Here is a 19125-nt window from a genome sequence, read left to right as displayed (position 1 = left end):
GTCTGAGAAGAATCATGTTGGTAACTTAATGGGTATTGCATTGAATCTGTAGATTGCTTTTGGTAGGATAGAATATTTTTACTTTTGTAAGGTCAGTAGTGATGTCCCCTCTTTCATTCTCCATTTATAAACTTGAGTCTTCTTCTTTTTTAATTGAGCAGTCTAAAAGTTTATTCATTTTGTTGATCTTTTCAAAGAAACAATTTTTGGTTTTGATGATTTTCTCTATTATTTTCTACTCTTTATTTATTTCTGCTCTATTCTTTATTATTATCTTCTTTTTACTCCTTATGTTGGGTTTGTTTCATTCTTTTTCCTTTTTTTTTTTTTTTTTTTGAGTCAGCATCTCACTGTCACCCAGACTGGAGTGCAGTGGCATGGTCACGGCTCACCGTAGCCTCAACCTCCTGTGCTCAGGTGATCCTTCTGCCTTAGCCTCCCAAGTAGCTGGAATTACAGGTACACACCATCACACATGGCTATTTTTAATTTTTTTTCGTAGAGACGAGATCTCATTATGCGGCCCAGGCTGCTCTCGAGCTCCTGGGCTCAAGCAGTTCTCCTGCCTCAGCCTCCCAAAGTGCTGGGATTACAGGCATGAGCCACCATGCCTGGCCCTTCTCCCAGTTTTTTTAAAGTGTAAGATTATGATATTGATTTGAGATCATTCTTTTTTTCTTTTTTTTTTTTTGAGTTGGAGTTGCACTGTTGCCCAGACTGGAGTGCAGTGGCCGCTCTCGGCCACTGTAGCCTCGACCTGCTGGCTCCCGGCGATCCTTCTGCCTCAGCCTTCCGAGTAGCTGGAACTACAGGCTGGAGTAGCTGGAACTACAGGCGCACACTACAATGCCTGGCTATTTTTTTTTTTTTTTATTGTAGAGATGAGGTCTTGCCTGCCCAGGTGGGTCTCAAACACGCGGGCTCAGGCAGTCCACTCACCTCAGCCTCCCAAAGGCGCGGGATTACAGGCTGAGCCACCGAGCCCGGCAATCATTCTTCTTTTTTAATATAGACATCTATTGCTATAAATTTTCTTCTAAGCACTGTTTTAGTTGTATGACACGTGTTTTGATATGTTGTATTTTCATTAAAGTATTTTCTAACTTTTTTGTGAGTTCTTCTTTGACCTATTAGTTATTTAAGATTTTGTTGTTTAATTTTTGTTCATGTTTGTGAATTTCCCAAATTTTTTTCTGTTACAATTTTTAAGTTTCTTGTGTGATAAAAAAGAACTTTGTATGATTTTAATTTTTAAAAATCTATTAAGACCTATGTTATGGCCTAGCATAGGATCTAATGTTCCACATGTGCTTTCGAACAATGTAATTCTATTGTTGGGTGGCGTGTTTAATGCATAACTATTAGGTTCAGTTGGTTTAGAGTGCTGTTCAAGTCTTCTATATCCTTGCTGATTTTCTACCTAGCTGCTCTAGCCATTTTTGAGAATATAGAAGTCCCAAACATTATTGTTGACTTATCTATGTCTTTCTTCAATTCTGTCAGTTATTGCTTCATATTGTTTTGGGCTCTGTTGTTAGGTTCATATATGTTTATATTGTTCTATCTTTTTGACTGACTGACTTTTTTATTATTATAAAATATCTCTTGTTGTCTGTAGTAACAATTTTTGTCTTGTCCCTTCTGTCTACTATTAGTATGGCCACTCTAGCTCTCATGGTTGCTATTTGGATGGTATTTCTTTTTTTGTCCTTTTCCTTTTAAACTCTTTGTATCTTTGAAACTAAAGTGTGTCTCCTGTGGACAACATAGAGTTGGATCTTGGGATTTATTTTATTTTATTTTAGATTCAGGGAGTACATTTTTTTTACATGGGCATATTGGACACTGATGAGGATTGGGCTTTGGGTGTCCCCATTCCCCAGTAGTGAACACTGTACCCAATAGGTGGCTTCTGAACATTTGCCCTCTGACTCCCCTCTTTTAGTGTCCTCAGTGTCTATTATTTTTATCTTTATGTTTATTTAGCTCCCACATATAAGTGAGAACATGTGATGTTTGTTTTTCTGTTTCTAAGTTAGTTCACTTAGGATGATGATCTCCAGGTCCATCCATGTTGCTGCAAAGGACATGATTTCATTCTTTTTTTATGGCTGCATGGCATTCCGTGGTATATATGTACCACATTTTCTTTATTCAGTCAATCATTGATGAACACTTAGGTTGGTTCTATAACTTTGCTATTAGTACAGGTATCTTTTTAATATAAGTATTTATTTTCCTTTGGGTAGATACCCTGTAGTAGGATTGTTGAGTCAAATGGTAATTTTATTTTAGTTCTTTGAGAAATCTCCATATTCTTTTCCATAGAAGTGTAACTAGTTCACATTTCCACCAACAGTGTATGAATGTTCCCTTTTCTCTACATCCATGCCAACATCTGTTCTCTCACTTTTTAATGATAGCCATTCTGACTGGTAGAAGATATCTCATTGTGGTTTGTGGTTTTAATTTGCATTTCCCTGATGATTACTGATGTTGAGCATATTCATATGTTTATTGACTGCTTATATGTATTCTTTTGAGAAGTGTCTATTAATGTCCTTTGCCCACTTTTTGATTTTTTTAAATGTTGAGTTGTTTGAGTTCCTTGTAGTCTTTGGATTTTATTAGTCCTTTGTCTGAGACATAATTTGCAAATATTTTCTCCAGTTCTGTAGGTTTTCTGTGCACTATGTTAATTATTTCTTTTGCTGTGCAGAAGTTTTTTAGTTTAATTAAGTCCCGTTTGTCTATTTTTGGTTTTTTCACATTTGCTTTTGGGGTATTCATCATAAATTCTTTACCTAGGCCAATATCCAGAAGAGTTTTTCCTAGGTTGTCTTCTAGGATATTTATAATTTCAGGCTTTACATTTAAGTCTTTTTTTTTTTTGAGTCAGGGTGTCACTTTGTCACCCAGAATGGAATGCAGTGGTATGATCACGGTTCACCACAGCCTTGACCTCCTGGGCTCAGGTGATCCTTCTGCTTCAGCCTGCCAAGTAGCTGGGACTACAGGATCATGCAACCAGGCCCAACTATTGCATTTAAGTCTTTAATCCATCTTGAGTTAATTTTTACATATGGTAAGAGGTAGGGGTCCAGTTTCATTCTTCTGCATATGGCTAGCTAATTTTCCCAGCACCATTTATTGAATAGAGAATCCTTTTCCAATTTTTGATTTTTGTTGACTTTATTGAAGATTAGTCTGTAGTAGGTATGTGGACTTTCCTTCTGGGCTCTCTATTCTGTTCCATTAATCTATTTTTGTACCAGTACCATGCTGTTTTAGTTACTATAGTTTTGTAGTATAATTTGAAGTCAGGCAGTGTGATGCCTCTACATTTGTTCTTTTTACTAGGATTACATTGGCTATTCAGGTTCCTTTTTGTTTCCACATAAACTTTAGTATTGTTTTTTCTAGTTCTGTGAAAAATGATGTTGGTATTTTGATAGGCATTGCACTGAACATATAGATTGCTTTTGGCAATATGATCATTTTAACAATATTGATTCTTCTGATCCATGAGCATGGGATGTTCTTTCATTTGTTTGTATCATCTATGATTTCCTTCATCAGTGTTTTGTGGTTTTGCTTGTAAAGATATTTCAACCTCTTGGTTAAATGTATTCCTAAGTTTTTTGTGTGTGTTGTTTTGTTTTGTTTTTGTGGCTGTTGTAAATGGGATTGATCCCTTAATTTGGTTATAGGCTTGAGTGTTATTGGTGTATAGGAATGCTACTGATTTTTATATATTAATTTTGTATCTTGAAACTTTACTGAAGGCATTTATCAGGTCTAGGAGTCTCTTGAGTTTTCTAGGTACATAATTATGTCATCAGCAAACAGAGATAGAGTGACTTCTTTCTTGCCAATTTAAATGCCTTTTATTTCTTTCTCTTACTTGATCACTCTGGCTAGGACTTCCAGATTTTGTTTTACTTTGTTTTTATCCAGTCTCCAATCTCTGCCTTTTAATTTGATTATTTGATCCATTTCCATATGATGTTATTATTAATAAGTTTGGATTTACATATACCATTTTGTTATATATATATATATAATATGATACACATATATACACATCATGACTATTTTCTTCCTGTTTTTTCTCAAAATTTGTTTCTGTAAATGGTCTGAGGTAAGAGGTTTAAATCCAAGATAGTTAGCTAACTATGCTAGCACTTTCTTATAAAAAATGTCCTTTTCTGCTGAATTGTAATGCCTCTGTTGTTATATATATTGTTCCCATATATAGTTCAACATATTTATGAAATTTCTGTGGCATTCTGTTCATGTATCTGTCTTCTCTTGTGCCAGTACCTGTTGTTTTATTTCAGTAAGTTAATGGTAAATTTCAATATCTGGTAGAACAAGTCCTTCTTTATTTTTATTCTTTTTCAAATAATTGTTCATTTAAGTCTTTGATATTCAAAAGAAAACACTACTTGTAATCCTTTAAAAAATTCACAAAATGCACATACACACATACACATAAGCATACATTTGCCATTTGGTAGCATGGTATCTGTGAATCTAGGCAATTCATTTGAAGTGAAAATTGGTAAACACTAACATTGCACCTTAAAATGAAACAGAACAAGATGGTTTATGTAACTTTCACCTAATGATTGCTTTCTTAACATAGAGTGAACACTTTGGAAATGAGTGCCATCAAGATATTGAAAGAGAGAATTATTGCACGAAAATCGGACCTCATTTGTGCTTTTCAACTTGAAGACAAAAAAAACTCAGGTATCAAAACTGTGTAATACCATTTCTTAACATACCAGGTTACATATAGATCAATGTTCATTTTCTTTGCTTCATTAGGATTTCAGTTCTCCATTTTTCCTAGAAAGGAATAATAGAGATAAAAATAAAATATAATCCATTATTTGCTAAACAAATGCATATTTTTCCTTTTTAGTGAGCTTCTTTCAACTTAAGAAACCAACAACAACCCTGGATTAGATTTATATTCTAGTAGTATGTTGGACTTGACACTCTGGAGGTTCTTCCTATTAATGAACAGTTAGATTCTGGAGGATGCAGAATTTTAATGCATTTACCAGTCTCATAGTAAGGTGAATCTCCTGGATGCATCTCCACTCCCCATTAAAGGTGATTTGAAAACACATATGAAAGCAGGAAGCAACAAGCATGCACAAATAGCTGGATTGTCCTTGGGGCAAATGCTAATATAGATATAGATCAGTCCTGAGACTAACTTGCAGTATAGTAGGAAGATGGAAAAGCTGAATGTGAAACTTCCACATTAAGCCTGGACCCTTAAAGTGGCTAAAGCAGACCCAAGTCTATAATGCTCCCCTGGCTCCTGGCAAGCAAATGCAAATTTATCATCGAGAAGAGCATTCCTAATTTTGACCAGTAGTAAATCCAGAGATTAAGATCAACCAACATGAATTCACAACCAAAGGTTACCAAACAAACAAGGAGACGAGCGACTATGAAAGTCAGCAGAAACAACAAATAACAAATTTCATTCCTTAAGGACATCAGATATTGGAATTAACAAATACAAAATCTAAAATAACTAGGGAAGAAATGTTTAAAGAACTAAAAGATTGACTCAAAAACATGCATTTGAAAATTATTTGAAGAAGAATCAAATAGATTAAAAAAATACTTGTTAAAATAAAGAAAATTCATAATGGGTGGGTTAAACAGAAGATTAGACACTGTTCAAGAAATAATTGGTGCAATTAAGAGTTATGAACAATAAAATGAGGTTTAACATACATTTAATCAACATACCAGGAGGGAAGATTAGAGAAAATGTAAGAAAGGATGCATTTGACATGTTAATGGCCAAGACTTTTCCAGAACTGATGAAAGGCTCAAATTCATAGATAAAGAGGAACCATGATTCTCAAGAAGGATAAATAAAGTTAAAACCAGGCCTACACACACTTGTGGTGGAACTACAGAGCACCAGTAACAAAGATACAATATTTAAAAAGGATACAGAGAAGAAATACATATTGCCATAAAGAAATGACAATTAGACTGGTATATTTCTCAACAGTAAAAGAAAACAGTAGACAGTAGAGTCATGTACACAAAACCTTGAAAATTAAATTTAGAAAGATACACCAGCTGGATACAGTGGCTCATGCCTGTAATCCCAGAACTTTGGGAGGCCAATGTGGATGATTGCTTGAGCCTAGGAGTTTCAGACCAGCCTAGGCAACATAGTAAGACCTTATCTCTACAAAAAGAAAAAAAAATTAGCTGGGCATGGTAGCACATAACTATAGTCCCAGCTACTCGGGAGGCTAGAGAAGGATTACACCTACCTGAGCCCAAAAGAGCAAGGCTGTGGTGAGCCATGCTACTGCACTCCAACTTGGGTGACAGAGTGAGACTTCAACTCAAAAAAAAAAAAAAAAAAAAAGAGAGAAATGAAAAGAAAAAGAAAAAGATATACCGTGAAAACACTAACAAAAACATTGCTAAAACAGCTCTATTAATATCAATTTAAATTCTAAGGAAATATACATTACTAGAAATAAAAGGGACATTTCATAATGATAAAATATTAATTATGACGATTGAATCTATTCTAAATGTATATGCACCTATTAATATGACCTCAGAAATTGACAGAACATAAAGTAGAATTTGAAAAATCGACCATCATAATGGAAGATTTTAGTATTCACCTCTCAGGAATTAAAAGAACGAACAGACAAAAGATTAGTCAACTTTTCCTAAAAGACGTATGTAGAACTCTGCATGCAATATTTCAGAATACATATTCTTATCAAGCAGAAACGGAACATTTACAAAAATTGACCATAAACTGCATGAATCTCAACAGATTTGGAAATATTGGAAACATTATATAATAAATTATCTGACATGGCGAATTGAGCTACAACTTAATAACATAAGATAGTCATAAAATTCCCCTTTGGTTTGAAAATGAAAACTATACTTCTAAATCTTGGATCAAAGAAGAAATCACAGTGGAAATTGGAATACTGAAGCTAAATCATAATGAAAATGCAACATACTCATATTAGGATTTATGGAATGCAAATTAGAGAGGCATTAATCACCTTAAATGCAGAAGATTAAATTATTAAAAATAAAGCAAAAAAGATTGTTTGAAGGAACTGGTAAAGTTGATAAAACCTTGGTCAGAGAGAAAGAGAGAGAGAGAGAAAGAGAATAAACAACCAATGCCAGGGTTGAAAGGGAGGATATTAATACAGACTTACAAGCAATAAAAAAATAAGCTATATTATAGAAACTTTTATGCCAATGAACTAAAACTTTAGATCAAATGGACAAATTTCACACACACACACACACACACACACACACACACACACACACACACACACACTCTTACCAAAGGTGACATAAAAATAAATAATAAGTTTGAACAATCCTATAGCTATTTTTTTTATAATCAATATTTTTTATTATGATATTGTGGGGTACAGTTAAGGGTTAGGTATACAAATATGCTTCATTCAGGCACCCTTGTTGATAAGAGGTGTCTTCCCGTCCCCAGACAGATATTTACTACCGTTAATCCCATCTCCCTCCCCCACATAGTTTCCCACCACTGTTAGTCATTTTCTTATGGTGTTACACTGGATGATCAAGTTCTACTATATGAGTGAGAACATGTGATACTCAGATCTTTGTTTCTGTGAGAGGTCACTCAGTATTATAGACTCTAGTTCCATCCAGGTTGCTGCGAAATTCATGATTTGTTCTTTTTTATAGCTGCGTAGTATTCCATCATATATATGTACCACATTTTTTAAATCCAGTCCTCTTTTGGTGGACAGCATGGTTGCTTCCAAGTTCTTGCTATTGTGAACAATGCTGCGATAAACATACGTGTGCAGGTATCTTTTTTATAGAGTGATTTGAGTTCTTCAGGGTATATTCCCAGTAGCGGGATTGCGGGGTCATATGGGAGGTTGATATTTAGAGCTTTTAGGAATTGTCACACTGCTTTCCACAGAGGCTAATAAACTGGATCTGAAATTTTGTAATTTTCCACAAAGAAAGCTCTATGTTCAGATAGCTTCATTAACCATTGTACTATATATTTAAGAAATAGCTGAGCGCAGTGGCTCATGCCTGTAATCCCAGCACTTTGACTCAAAAAAAAAAAAAAAGACAAAGAAATTAAGCCAGTCTTATAAAAACTTTTTCAGAGAATAAAGACAGAGGAAACACTTCCCAGATTACTTCCCAGATTACTTTAGGAGGTCAGCGTAACCATTTTTTTTTTTTTTTTTTTTGTGACTAGGAGTCTCACCCTGTTGCCCATCCTAGAGTGCAGTGGCACGCTCATGACCACTGCAGCCTCGACCTGCTGGGTTCAAAGGATCCTTCTGCCTCAGCCATTCAAGCAGCAGGAACCACAGGTGCATGCCACTATGCCCAGCTAATTTTTTGATATATGTAGAGATGAGGTCTCACCATGTTACCCAGGCTGGTCTTGACCCCTGGACTCAGGCAGTCCTCTCGCCTTCAGCCTCCCAAAGTGCTGAGATTATAGGCATGAGCCTCCGTGCCCGGCCAGCATTACTTTAATACCAAAATCTAACAAGAACCTAATGGAAAAGTAAAATTCATAAATTTGGATGAAAAAAATCCTAAGTGAAATATTAGCAAAAGATTAATATATCACAACCAAGTGTGATTTACTCTAGGAATACTAGGAATTCTAGGTTGCTTTGACACTGGAAAATCAATCAGTGTAATTCACTATCTTAACAAAATTAAAGAAGTCATATAATCGTATCAAAATAAGAAAAATTATTTGATATGATTTCACTCTGGTTTCATGGTTTTTAAAAACATTTAGAAAGCTAAGAATAAAAGTGAACTTTCTTAATCTCACAAAGGATATCTCAAAGCCTATAGCAAATAGCATACTTAATGGAGGAATGTTGACAGTGCTCCTTCTAAGATTGGGAATGAGGGAAAGATGCTGTGGTAGACTGAACAATGCCCTGCCCCCCATTATGTCTACATCCAAATCCCCAGAATCTATGAATTTTACCTTATATGGCAAAAGGGACTTTGCAGATGTGATTAACCTGAGGAGATTATCCTGCATTAGTTAAGTGGGTCTGATGTAATCACAATGGTTCTTATAAGAGGGACATAGAAGGAGATAGAGTCAGAGGAGAAAGTGGAATAATGATGGAAGCAGATATTGAAATAACACACTTTGAAGATGGCAGAAGGGTCCACAAGCCAAGGAATACAGATGACCACTAAAAACTGGAAAATGCAGGGAAACAGATCCTTACCTCAGATCCTCCAGGAAGAACCAGTCCTGCTGACACTTTGACTTTTGTCCAATAAAACTGATTTCAGATTGTTTACCTCTGGAAGTATAAGAGAATAAATTTGTGTTATTTTATAAGCCACTAAATCTGTGGTAATTTTTTACAGAAGCAATAGGAAACTAATACAAATGCCCACAATCAAGATATCTGTTCAACATCGTACTAGTGATGCTAGCCAGTGTAATAAGGTAAGTTAAAGAAATAAAATAATAATTAAAAAGGAAGAAACAAAGCCATCATAATATATAGAAAATGTGATTGAGTATAAAATCTAGATAATCCAAAGAAAAATAAATTTAGCAAGTTGTTGAACACAAGGCCAATACATAAAAACTTATTGCATTTCTATATATTAGTATATCAGTCAGGGTCTATTTAGGATACAGAAACCACATTAGTAATTAAACAGGGAAATTTAATATAAATAATTGCTAGCTGGTATAAGGTGATTAACTACTAAAAAGGATAAAAGAGAAAACTCTAAAGAATACAGGAATAGCAAGTATAGGGAGGAGACACTATCTCTAAGGCTGAGAGAGAGTACCCAAGGAAGGAACAAGCTTGGAAGAGTCCTCCACTCCTAATCAAGGCTGAGACTCAGACCTCATTGGCAAGGGTATGGCTGTGGCTCACTGGATAGGACAGAAGTTCACTGAGATGTCTTAAATCAGATTTGGGTCTCTAGCTGGTAGGCCAGGACTGGAGAGGATAGAGCCACCTACTGGGGTGCCACCAAAACTCTCTTGGGACTGTGCACCACTGTGTCTCCTGAACACTGGTAGCAAGAAAGTTATCCACTGTGGTGTCAATGAAATTTACTAGAAGGTAGGTAACACTACATTTTCCACACATCTCTGGTAACAATGCTGTGCTGTAGAAATGAGAAACAGCACACCAGAACCAGAAAGAACAGCTATTTCTTTTGTTATTCCTTGCAGTATTCCTCCTGCACCCTCTACTGAAAAAGCCTAACATTATACCAGCTGCCCAAAGAAGAAACGTTTAGAGTCCAGCTCCAGTATCACAAAACTTAGCAAAAAAGAGTAGTTTTGTAGCTACATGGGAATGATAACTAGGGTAGCCAGCAATTAACTTTTAGCTAAAAAAAAAACTCTTAAAAGATACCACTCACAATAGATAATGAAGTACTGAGGGAGAAACCTAATGAATGATGTTTGAGATTTCTAAAATACTAGGACAACTCAAAGAGAACTGAAATAAACAGGTGGATATGACTTTGTTCAAGGAGTATAGGGATTGAAGTTGTCAAAATATAAATTCTTCCCAAATTGAACTATAGATTCAATACAATCACAATTCCAAGGTAGTAGGGATTTTTTGGTAGATCTTGAGAATCTGATTCTAAAATTAATATGGAAGTGCAAAAGGTCAAAAACAGCCAAGATGTTCGTGAAGAAAAAGAATAAGGCAAGAATACTTTCCCTATTATATATCAAGATTTATTATAAAGGTACAGTAATTACAATGATATGGAATTGGCACACGAATATTCATTTGGAAAAATGGAAGCAAGTAGAGAATCCTGAAACAGATTCACACATATATAAGCACTTGAAGGTACCACTGCTGAGCAGCAAGGAAAGGACAGTCTTTTAAATAAAGGATGTTGGGCCAAATAGATATCCATATAGAAATAGAAACAGCCTATAGCTCACAATATACATGAGAATAAGCTCCAAGTGGATTGTAGATTAAAATATAAAGAACAAACAGCAGAGCTTCTGGAATATAACATAGGGGAATTTATTTATGCCATTGGTCCTGGCAAAGATTTCATAAACCAAACAGAAAACCACTAACCATAAAGAAAAGAACTGTCCTTTAATTACATCAAAACTGAAACTTCTGTTCATTGAACTACACTGTTAAGTGAAAACAGGTAAGTCATAGAATAAGATATTTGCAACACATGTAATTGACAAAAGGTTTATATCTAGAAAATATAAGTAACTATTACTCCTCAATAAGAATAAGAGAGAACTCAATAGAAAACTTGGCAAAAGACATATATAGACAATTCACTAAATAAGACATCCAAATGGACAATATATGAAAAGGTGCTCAATCTTTTTGGTCATCCAGGAAATGCAAGTTAAGTCAATAATCAGATATTACTATCCATCCCTTAGAAAAGCTGAAATGAAAAATACTGAATCTCTACACTAAATCAAAAAATTAGCCGGGCGTGGTAGCGCGCGCCTGTAATTCTGGCTACTCGGAAGGCTGAGGCGGAAGGGTCGCCGGAGTCCAGCAGGTCGAGGCTGCGGTGGCCGGGAGCGGCCACTGCACTCCAGTCTGGGCGACGGCGTGAGATTCCAACTCAAAAAAAAAAAAAGAAAATGAAAAAAAAAGAAAAATACTGACAATATCAAGTGATGGCAAAGATGTGAACTAACCAGAACTTTCATATACTGCTGGTGAAAGTCTAAATTGCTATTACCACTTTAGAAAACTGGAGTATCAAATGAAGCTGAACATAGACATACCCCATGACCCTGCAATTTCACTCCTAGGTATACACCCAACAGAAATATGGGTATATAGATGCACAAAAGGGACATTTACAGAAATGTTCTTAGTAGCACTGTTTGTAATACCCCAAACCAGTGATAACTCAATGTTCACCAACAATAGAATGGATATATAAATTGTGAATATTCATACCATGGGAATACTATACATTAATAAAAATGAAGATACTACAGCTAAGAGGAACAACATGGCTGAATCTCATGAACTTTTGTTGAACAAAAGAAGCCAGAACCCCTCCTCCTTTCAAAATATGTACTTTATGATTCCATTTATATAGTGATCAAAAAAGCCAAAACAAAAAACAAACAAAAAAACCCCATGAAAAACAAAAAACAAGATAGCAGCTCTCCTTGGAAAAGTGGGAGGTGATAGTAATTGTGAGGGGCCACAAGGGGGCCTTTTAGATATTGGCAGCATTCTATTTCTTGTCCTTTGTGGTGGTTACAGAAGAGTTCCTTCTGTGATGATTCATTGAGTTCTGTATGTGTTTTGTGAACTTTTCTATATGTGTTAAACTCCAATTTTTTTAAAAAAAAGAATTTTGTGTGAGAGAATAGTCTGGTGGGAATGTAAATGGACAGACTTTTTTGAAAGCAGTATATACCAAAGCTTTAAAAATATGCACACCACTTGATTTTGCAATTCCAGTTCCAGGAATGATCATAAGGAAATAATGAAATAGTTTCACAGTCATTAAAATAATGATTTAGATCTATGTTTATTAACATAGATGGATGTCCACTAGTTATTGTAAGTAAATGATTGTGTGTGTTGCCATATGCAATATATGTATGTAAAACATGCTAGAGTACGATGTATATTTGGTTTTAAGAAAAAGAAAATACATAAACATTCATGTATACACATATTTATATTTCTAGAAAAAAAACTAGAAATAATAACATTTTCTGTTTATCCAAAATAATTTAGGATGAGCATATCTTTGATAAACAAAAAAAAATGATATTTGTATTTTGAAAAATTACATATACTATTAGAGGGTAAGGATATTAGCTGTGAAAATGGCAGATGAGTAGTATACCAAAGTATTATTTTGTGTTTTCAAATCTTCTATAATAAGCATACCTTACTTTGTTAATCAGAAAAAGGAAAAAAATCTAATACCCTGAGTCTGATTTCTTACAGGTGACAGTAAGGGCAAGATCTGTGGAATATTAAAGACTTTCTTTAGTTATTTCTCCTTCAGGGCTATGGGTCCTAGGAAGACAAATCATAAAGGAGAGCAGCAGACCCTTGACTGCCTACTAGTTCTGCCAAGGAGGTTGTGTTTTTAAAAAATCAAATTATATTTTAAAAAATTATGTGGACTTTGTTGTTGTTAGGACAAATTTCTGTGAGCCAATGGGCTTTTTGCATGGAGAGCATTTTGAGGCTGAACTTACCATGGAGATCCCTGAGTTTGCATCTGGTAGACATAGACAGAGATGGAAAGGTTGACTACATGTCCAGCTTCCACGATATCCACATTGAAAAACCTGTGAAAGAGGCAAGTGAAACATAACCCCAGCTAAATCCTGGCTGGGGTGAAACATAACTTAGTCCTTTGAAAAGTTGGGGGTGGAATCATATAATGGATGGGAGTGGCAGTCTTGGGAAAGGTTGAAGGGGAATCTCCCAGATATATTGAGATCTGTTCAGGAAATGTTCTCAGGATAGACAAAAAGAAAAAAGAAGGAAAAGCTTCAGCAAGCAAATCCACATCCAATATGGGATTCCTTTAAGTGCTGTCCGGCAGAAGAATAGATGTGACATTCATTCTTTAATACAGCATACAATTTAGAATTTTTGACATGTCCCCTGTTAAACTGTGAGTATACAGACTTGCTGATATGATCCAGAATGTGTCTTAAAGATTTTTAAAACGTAGAATCCCTTATTAAAATGTGAATACCCCTGGGGCGGTAAGTACCCCAGTCTCCTAGTACTTATTAGTTAGCAACCCGTCAGCAATTAGTTATATTGAGCTGGTTGGAGCTATACTTGATTGTTTGCAGAGAAAATGAGAAGTTAAGAGTAGAGAGAAGGAAAGGAAAGTAAAGTTCAGGTTGGAGACAAATATCTCCAGGAAGAAGGCTTTTGACTTTAGAGGCAGTTTACCATGGTGACTAAGATCATAGGCCTTAGCTTCAGGCAACTGAGATTCAAATCTCACTTGCCAGCTATGTGACCTGTGGCAAAGCTTCTTTATCACTTTGTTTTCTAATCTGTAAAATGGATAATAATGTAAAATGTAAAATAGTTCTGTTCCAGCCGGGCTCGGTGGCTCAGCCTGTAATCCCGCGCCTTTGGGAGGCTGAGGTGAGTGGATTGCCTGAGCCTGCAGGTTCGAGACCCGCCTGGGCAGCGAGACCTCATCTCTACAATAAATTAAAAAATCAGCCGGGCGTGGTGGTGCATGCCTGTAATTCCGGCTACTCGGAAGGCTGAGACGGAAGGATCGCCGGAGTCCAGCAGGTCGAGGCTGCGGTGGCCGGGAGTGGCCACTGCACTCCAGTCTGGGCAACCGAGTGAGACTCCAACTCAAAAAAAAAAAAAAAAAAATAGTTCTGTTCCTTTTCCTTGTTGATATAGGGGACTAAAGGAAATAACTCACATAAGTATCTCTGTAAATGGTGGCTACTGTTATTTATTGCTGCCTTATTCACTTTGGCTCTGTCCCCAGAGGAGGGCAGAAGCCTTAGAACAGGAGAGCTAGGGTTTTGATCTGAATGAAGAAGTTTAAGGTTTCAAGGGAAGGTCCTGCCTTCTCAAATTTCTATCTAAAATCACGTCATTTCAGTTGATGATGATTTGTGTTTATTACATTTGCTAAAATTGATCTGTGTCATTAATTCTGTTTTAACACTTAGAAAATCTTTATTTTAGGTTCATTCTGCTTTAATTGAAACTCTGTACAGATACCGATCTGACCTGGAAACCGTATTTAATATAATTGACTCTGATCACTCAGGTAAATGAACTTTGATTAGTTCAGTAGTAGTAGAAAGCAAAGGCTAGTCTGTTTCTTCTGAAATCAGAACTCTGTTTTTATCTATTTCATTCTTCATCCAAATTTGATAAAACCTGAGGGGGGAAAATGAACTCATGTTTAATGCTATTGTTATTTTAGTTTGGCCACAAACTCTGTATTCAAGACCATAGAGTTCCACAGAAGCCTATGTAGCCATCAGCCAACTAGAATAGCTCCTTTTATATAAATCACCAGCACAGATGAAAAGATAATTCACTGTCCATCTTAATATCTTAGTTACTCCTGGCAATAAAAATCATTCCTTGAGTTCTGATTCTGTTTGGGGGACTAAAGGCTATGAAAGCTCATTTTCTGCTTTGTTTTGATGCACAGTGACTTATTTTCACACTCTGAAAAATCATCAGAAAGTTCCCTACTGCAGAGACCTTTGACACTAAAAAAAAATCAATAATCAAAACAGGAAAGTAAATTATTGCCTATAAAAAAGACAGCAGCATTGTTTGCAATCCTCTTATTGACTCCCAGGGCATCTTCTCCCTCTGCTTTGATATTGCTCTCCTAGCTGCTCTCCTTCCATGTCCCTCATCCTTCTATTTTAGATCTTATAATTTCTATAGCACATAGTCCCACAGTCTGCACTTCCATTCCCATTTATTTACTGTTTACTCATTCTGCCTTTAGAATTATCTTGGGATCCCTTAGAAGTTGAAAGTGGCATAATATTTCTTACATTTGTAATCTTGTCCATTTCCTTCAATATCTTCACGGTCAGGCATGTTAGTGAGCTTTTGGTTGGGACTATTCAGTCAGTGTGGTTTCCCCACCCCTGTCTTGTATGGGTCTTAAAATGAACACTCACAGCCTTCTCCTATATTCTTTTAGGCCTTATCTCCATGGAAGAATTTCGTGCTATGTGGAAACTTTTTCGTTCTCACTACAGTGTTCCTATTGAGGATTCCCAAGTTGATTATCTCGCCAACGCAATGGATGTAAACAAAGATGGAAGCATCGACTTTAATGAGTTTTTAAAGGCTTTCCATGTAGTGCATAGATATGAGAAGTTGAAAAAAGATGTCAACTTTGGCTAAGCATAAACAAGACCTTTCCCCAGGCTCCTTGTAATCAGTTGGGCCAAGCCCAAAGCACAGGCACAATCCTTTCTAGGACCCTTGAAAATCATGGTCAATAATAGAGAAAAGTAGACCCCAATTCATGCCACAAACGGATCACAGTATGGTTACTGGAAATCTCTAGCAAACTGTTACTGGTAAGACTGGGTTAAATGTCAGCTGATAGGATTTGGTTCCAGATAAGCACCCACACCTTGCCAGTGAGAACCTGGGTTTGAGCCTAGAGTGTTGTTCTGGATGCCACCTAATCAGACCAGAGCAGTTTGAAAATATACTGAAAGGAACCCATAGATCACCAGAGAAAACTATTAAGTGAAACATCTGTGAGTGACTGAGTGACAAGAGGAGGAATACTAAATTACTTATAGAATAAAATGTTTTCATCTTTAAACTGTAATCTTCTTTGGATATTTTATAAACCAGTGAACCTCAATTGGAACTACCCTCCAAGGATGAGAGCCATATCAGATTCTTGGGGGAATCTGTGGGAGTGTATTGTTTGAAAAAGCATATTTTTTTCATGTCTGTTGGAGAGACAAAGAAGTTAATACATTTGGATTGAACCTTACAGTTAATATCTCTTGGCAACTTCATTGATAATATGGGGCCTTGCTCATGCATACTGTTAAATGAAAATTATAGGAAGCCATGGTTTTGGACTAAGCTGTGTACTAGACCCCAACAGACTAGACTAAAAATCAAAATTGAGTCACTCATGCTAAGGTGCCACATCACAAAACTGAAAACAAGTTGTTATCTGACCTTCCAAGAAATCTGGAGAGTGAAACAGTCTAATTTTCCAAATAATCCAGTTTCAATAGCCATTTCAAAAGCCATTGCTTTTAATCCTTACAACAAAAAGTAACTGAAGTAACTCAATATTAATCAATTATTGCTCTAATATTCTGTTTTCCTGTTCCTGCCTTACAAGGCAAGTAACGTTGAAATGACCAATCTGCTTTTTGTTCTTTGTTTCTGCTTTCTTCAGCTTTTCTCTGTCTATAAAACCAAACTCCTTAGCTCTGCTCATCAGAATACCTACTCTATTTTTATGGAATGAATTGTTGCCTGATTCTAAAATCATAAATAAAACCAAGTAAGATCGTTAAACTAAATTTATCTGTTGACAGACCTGGCGACCAACAAGGCAACCCTAAGGAGACTGCTAATAACCCCCAGGACCCCTTGAGGAATTCAGGAGAGCCACCACTGACCCCTTTCAGGTCCTCTTTCTTCCTCATGGAGCCCCGAGTGTTGTAAGTTCTTCTTGGGCCAGACTCTGCTCTTTTTGCATTGAGCCCCCTGAACATTTTAGCTTTCATATTCAGGGTTAATGCTATGAGAGGGCATTTGACCTTGGAGTGCTGCCATGATTTTAATATGATTTGTCCTTTCTGAAACTCATGTTGAAATTTGATTGCCATTGTGGCTATGTTGGTAGGAAAGCTCTTTAAGAGGTGATTAGGTCTTCAAGAGAGATTAATGTCTTTTTCCTGGGAACAAGTTAGCAATTGAGAAAGTTCGACTCCCTTTCTCTTGTGTGCATGTGCCCTCTCTTCTCTTCCTTCCACTTTTCTGCCATGCTATAAAACAGCATGAGGCCCTCATTAGATGCAGCCACCCAATCATGACTTCCCAGCCTCCAGAACCATAAGCAAAATAAACCCCTATTCTTTATAAATTACACAGTCTCAGGTATTGCATTATAGCAACACAAAACAGATTAAGACTGATACCAAGGGTTAGTTTGTGCCATGAGAGAACACATGACTTTTGGGTTTGCAGTGTGATGAGTCAATGGCAAAGGCTGAGTTTTAAAGGTAATTGCAGGAGTACACTCCAGCTTTTGGAATTCAAAGCTAGCTATCCTCTTCATTTCTTCTCTTCTTGTGTACTGAGGTAAGGAAAATCATTAGCTAAGTTGGCTTAGGGGATTTCAGATCAAAGCCATCCTGACTCTGAGAGACCCAAGTTACAACATAAGAATGGGATCCTTACTTTCTAAAATACTGAGTACTCGGTTTTAGAGTACCCCTTTGTTAGTGATCCATTCCTTCCCACAGACAGCTATTGCTTTCCTGTTTGTCTTGTTTCTGTGTCCTGAGAACTTAGTCGATGAACCAAGAGCACCCAACCACTGGTTGGGAGTTGCCAAGAATATGCCTAGACAGAAATATGGGTTGCACTCATTTTGTGACTAGTATACCAACTGTTGTCTAAGTCTTTCTTTTGGCTGTCTTTGGGAGTATTTCTGGATTTTGCTCTGGAAATATTGATAAGAAATATAATGGGCTCCCTATATTCTAAAGCATGCAAATATAGTACTCCTTCAGGGACTTCAGTCAGCTAAATGTTCAAACATTATGGTCCATTCTTATGCACAATTTGAAAACTATGGACAAATTACATCAAGGACAATTTGGAGCCCCAATAGCCTTCATGTGGAATGTTTGAACTTCTCAAGCTTGTTTTTATTCTTAGAACTAAATCAGAAGACTTTAGCTATAGGGTTAAAGTCTGAGGGGGATGTATATCATTGATTGGCATATAGAGGTTTCTAAGTCCTCTGTCTTTCTCTCTGTCCTCTCCTGCCTACTTAGAATCTGTTGACATTTTTTGCTTGGTTATCTGCCCAAGATTCCAAAACAGCCTTTTTAAAAGATTCACTGTGAAGAGCTAATGGAAAGCTAGAAATGGAAGATATTCCCCACACCAAGGATGGTAAAACTGACATAACTCCTACTGCTCCTCTCTATCCTACTTTGCCTGAATATTCACAGTCTACTAACACTATCTGAATTGCCTTTCTTCTCTGAAAAAATAAACACAGTTAAATAGTTTCCTTGTAAGAAAAAACCACCTGAAAATTCAGGAGATAATCCTGTAGTGTGTTATATTCCCTGGACAGAAACAGCTCAGACTCATAGGTTAAACATTTTCAAAACCTAGAGAAGACCTTTAAAAGTTTCCTGGAGAATTCAGGGTCTTAATTGTAACTTATGACCTTGATCTGTACCAACTAATACACATGTTGGTGGGACCTGGAAGGTCCAAAAATGGATGAAAGAGGTAGAATATAATTCTCCAAAGAATGATATCA

General features: G+C 36.3%; 1 protein-coding gene across 1 annotated transcript in view; it reads left to right on the top strand.

The window, feature by feature from the left end:
• Positions 1–15983, top strand: part of PPEF1 (protein phosphatase with EF-hand domain 1) — a 107689-nt gene extending 91706 nt beyond the window's left edge. The window contains exons 13-16 of the mRNA XM_008065471.2: positions 4649–4755; positions 13247–13410; positions 14790–14874; positions 15778–15983. Coding sequence (XP_008063662.2) covers positions 4649–4755; positions 13247–13410; positions 14790–14874; positions 15778–15983 — 562 coding nt within the window. The remainder of the gene's footprint in view (positions 1–4648; positions 4756–13246; positions 13411–14789; positions 14875–15777) is intronic.
• Positions 15984–19125: the final 3142 nt, after the last annotated feature.

The sequence above is a fragment of the Carlito syrichta genome, unplaced genomic scaffold (genome assembly GCF_000164805.1).
Source record: "Carlito syrichta isolate Samal-C Ts95f unplaced genomic scaffold, Tarsius_syrichta-2.0.1 Scaffold308488, whole genome shotgun sequence".
NCBI classification, from domain to species: domain Eukaryota; kingdom Metazoa; phylum Chordata; class Mammalia; order Primates; family Tarsiidae; genus Carlito; species Carlito syrichta.
The sequence above is the reverse complement of the archived record's forward strand: the minus strand, read 5'-3'. Positions and strand labels throughout refer to the sequence as shown.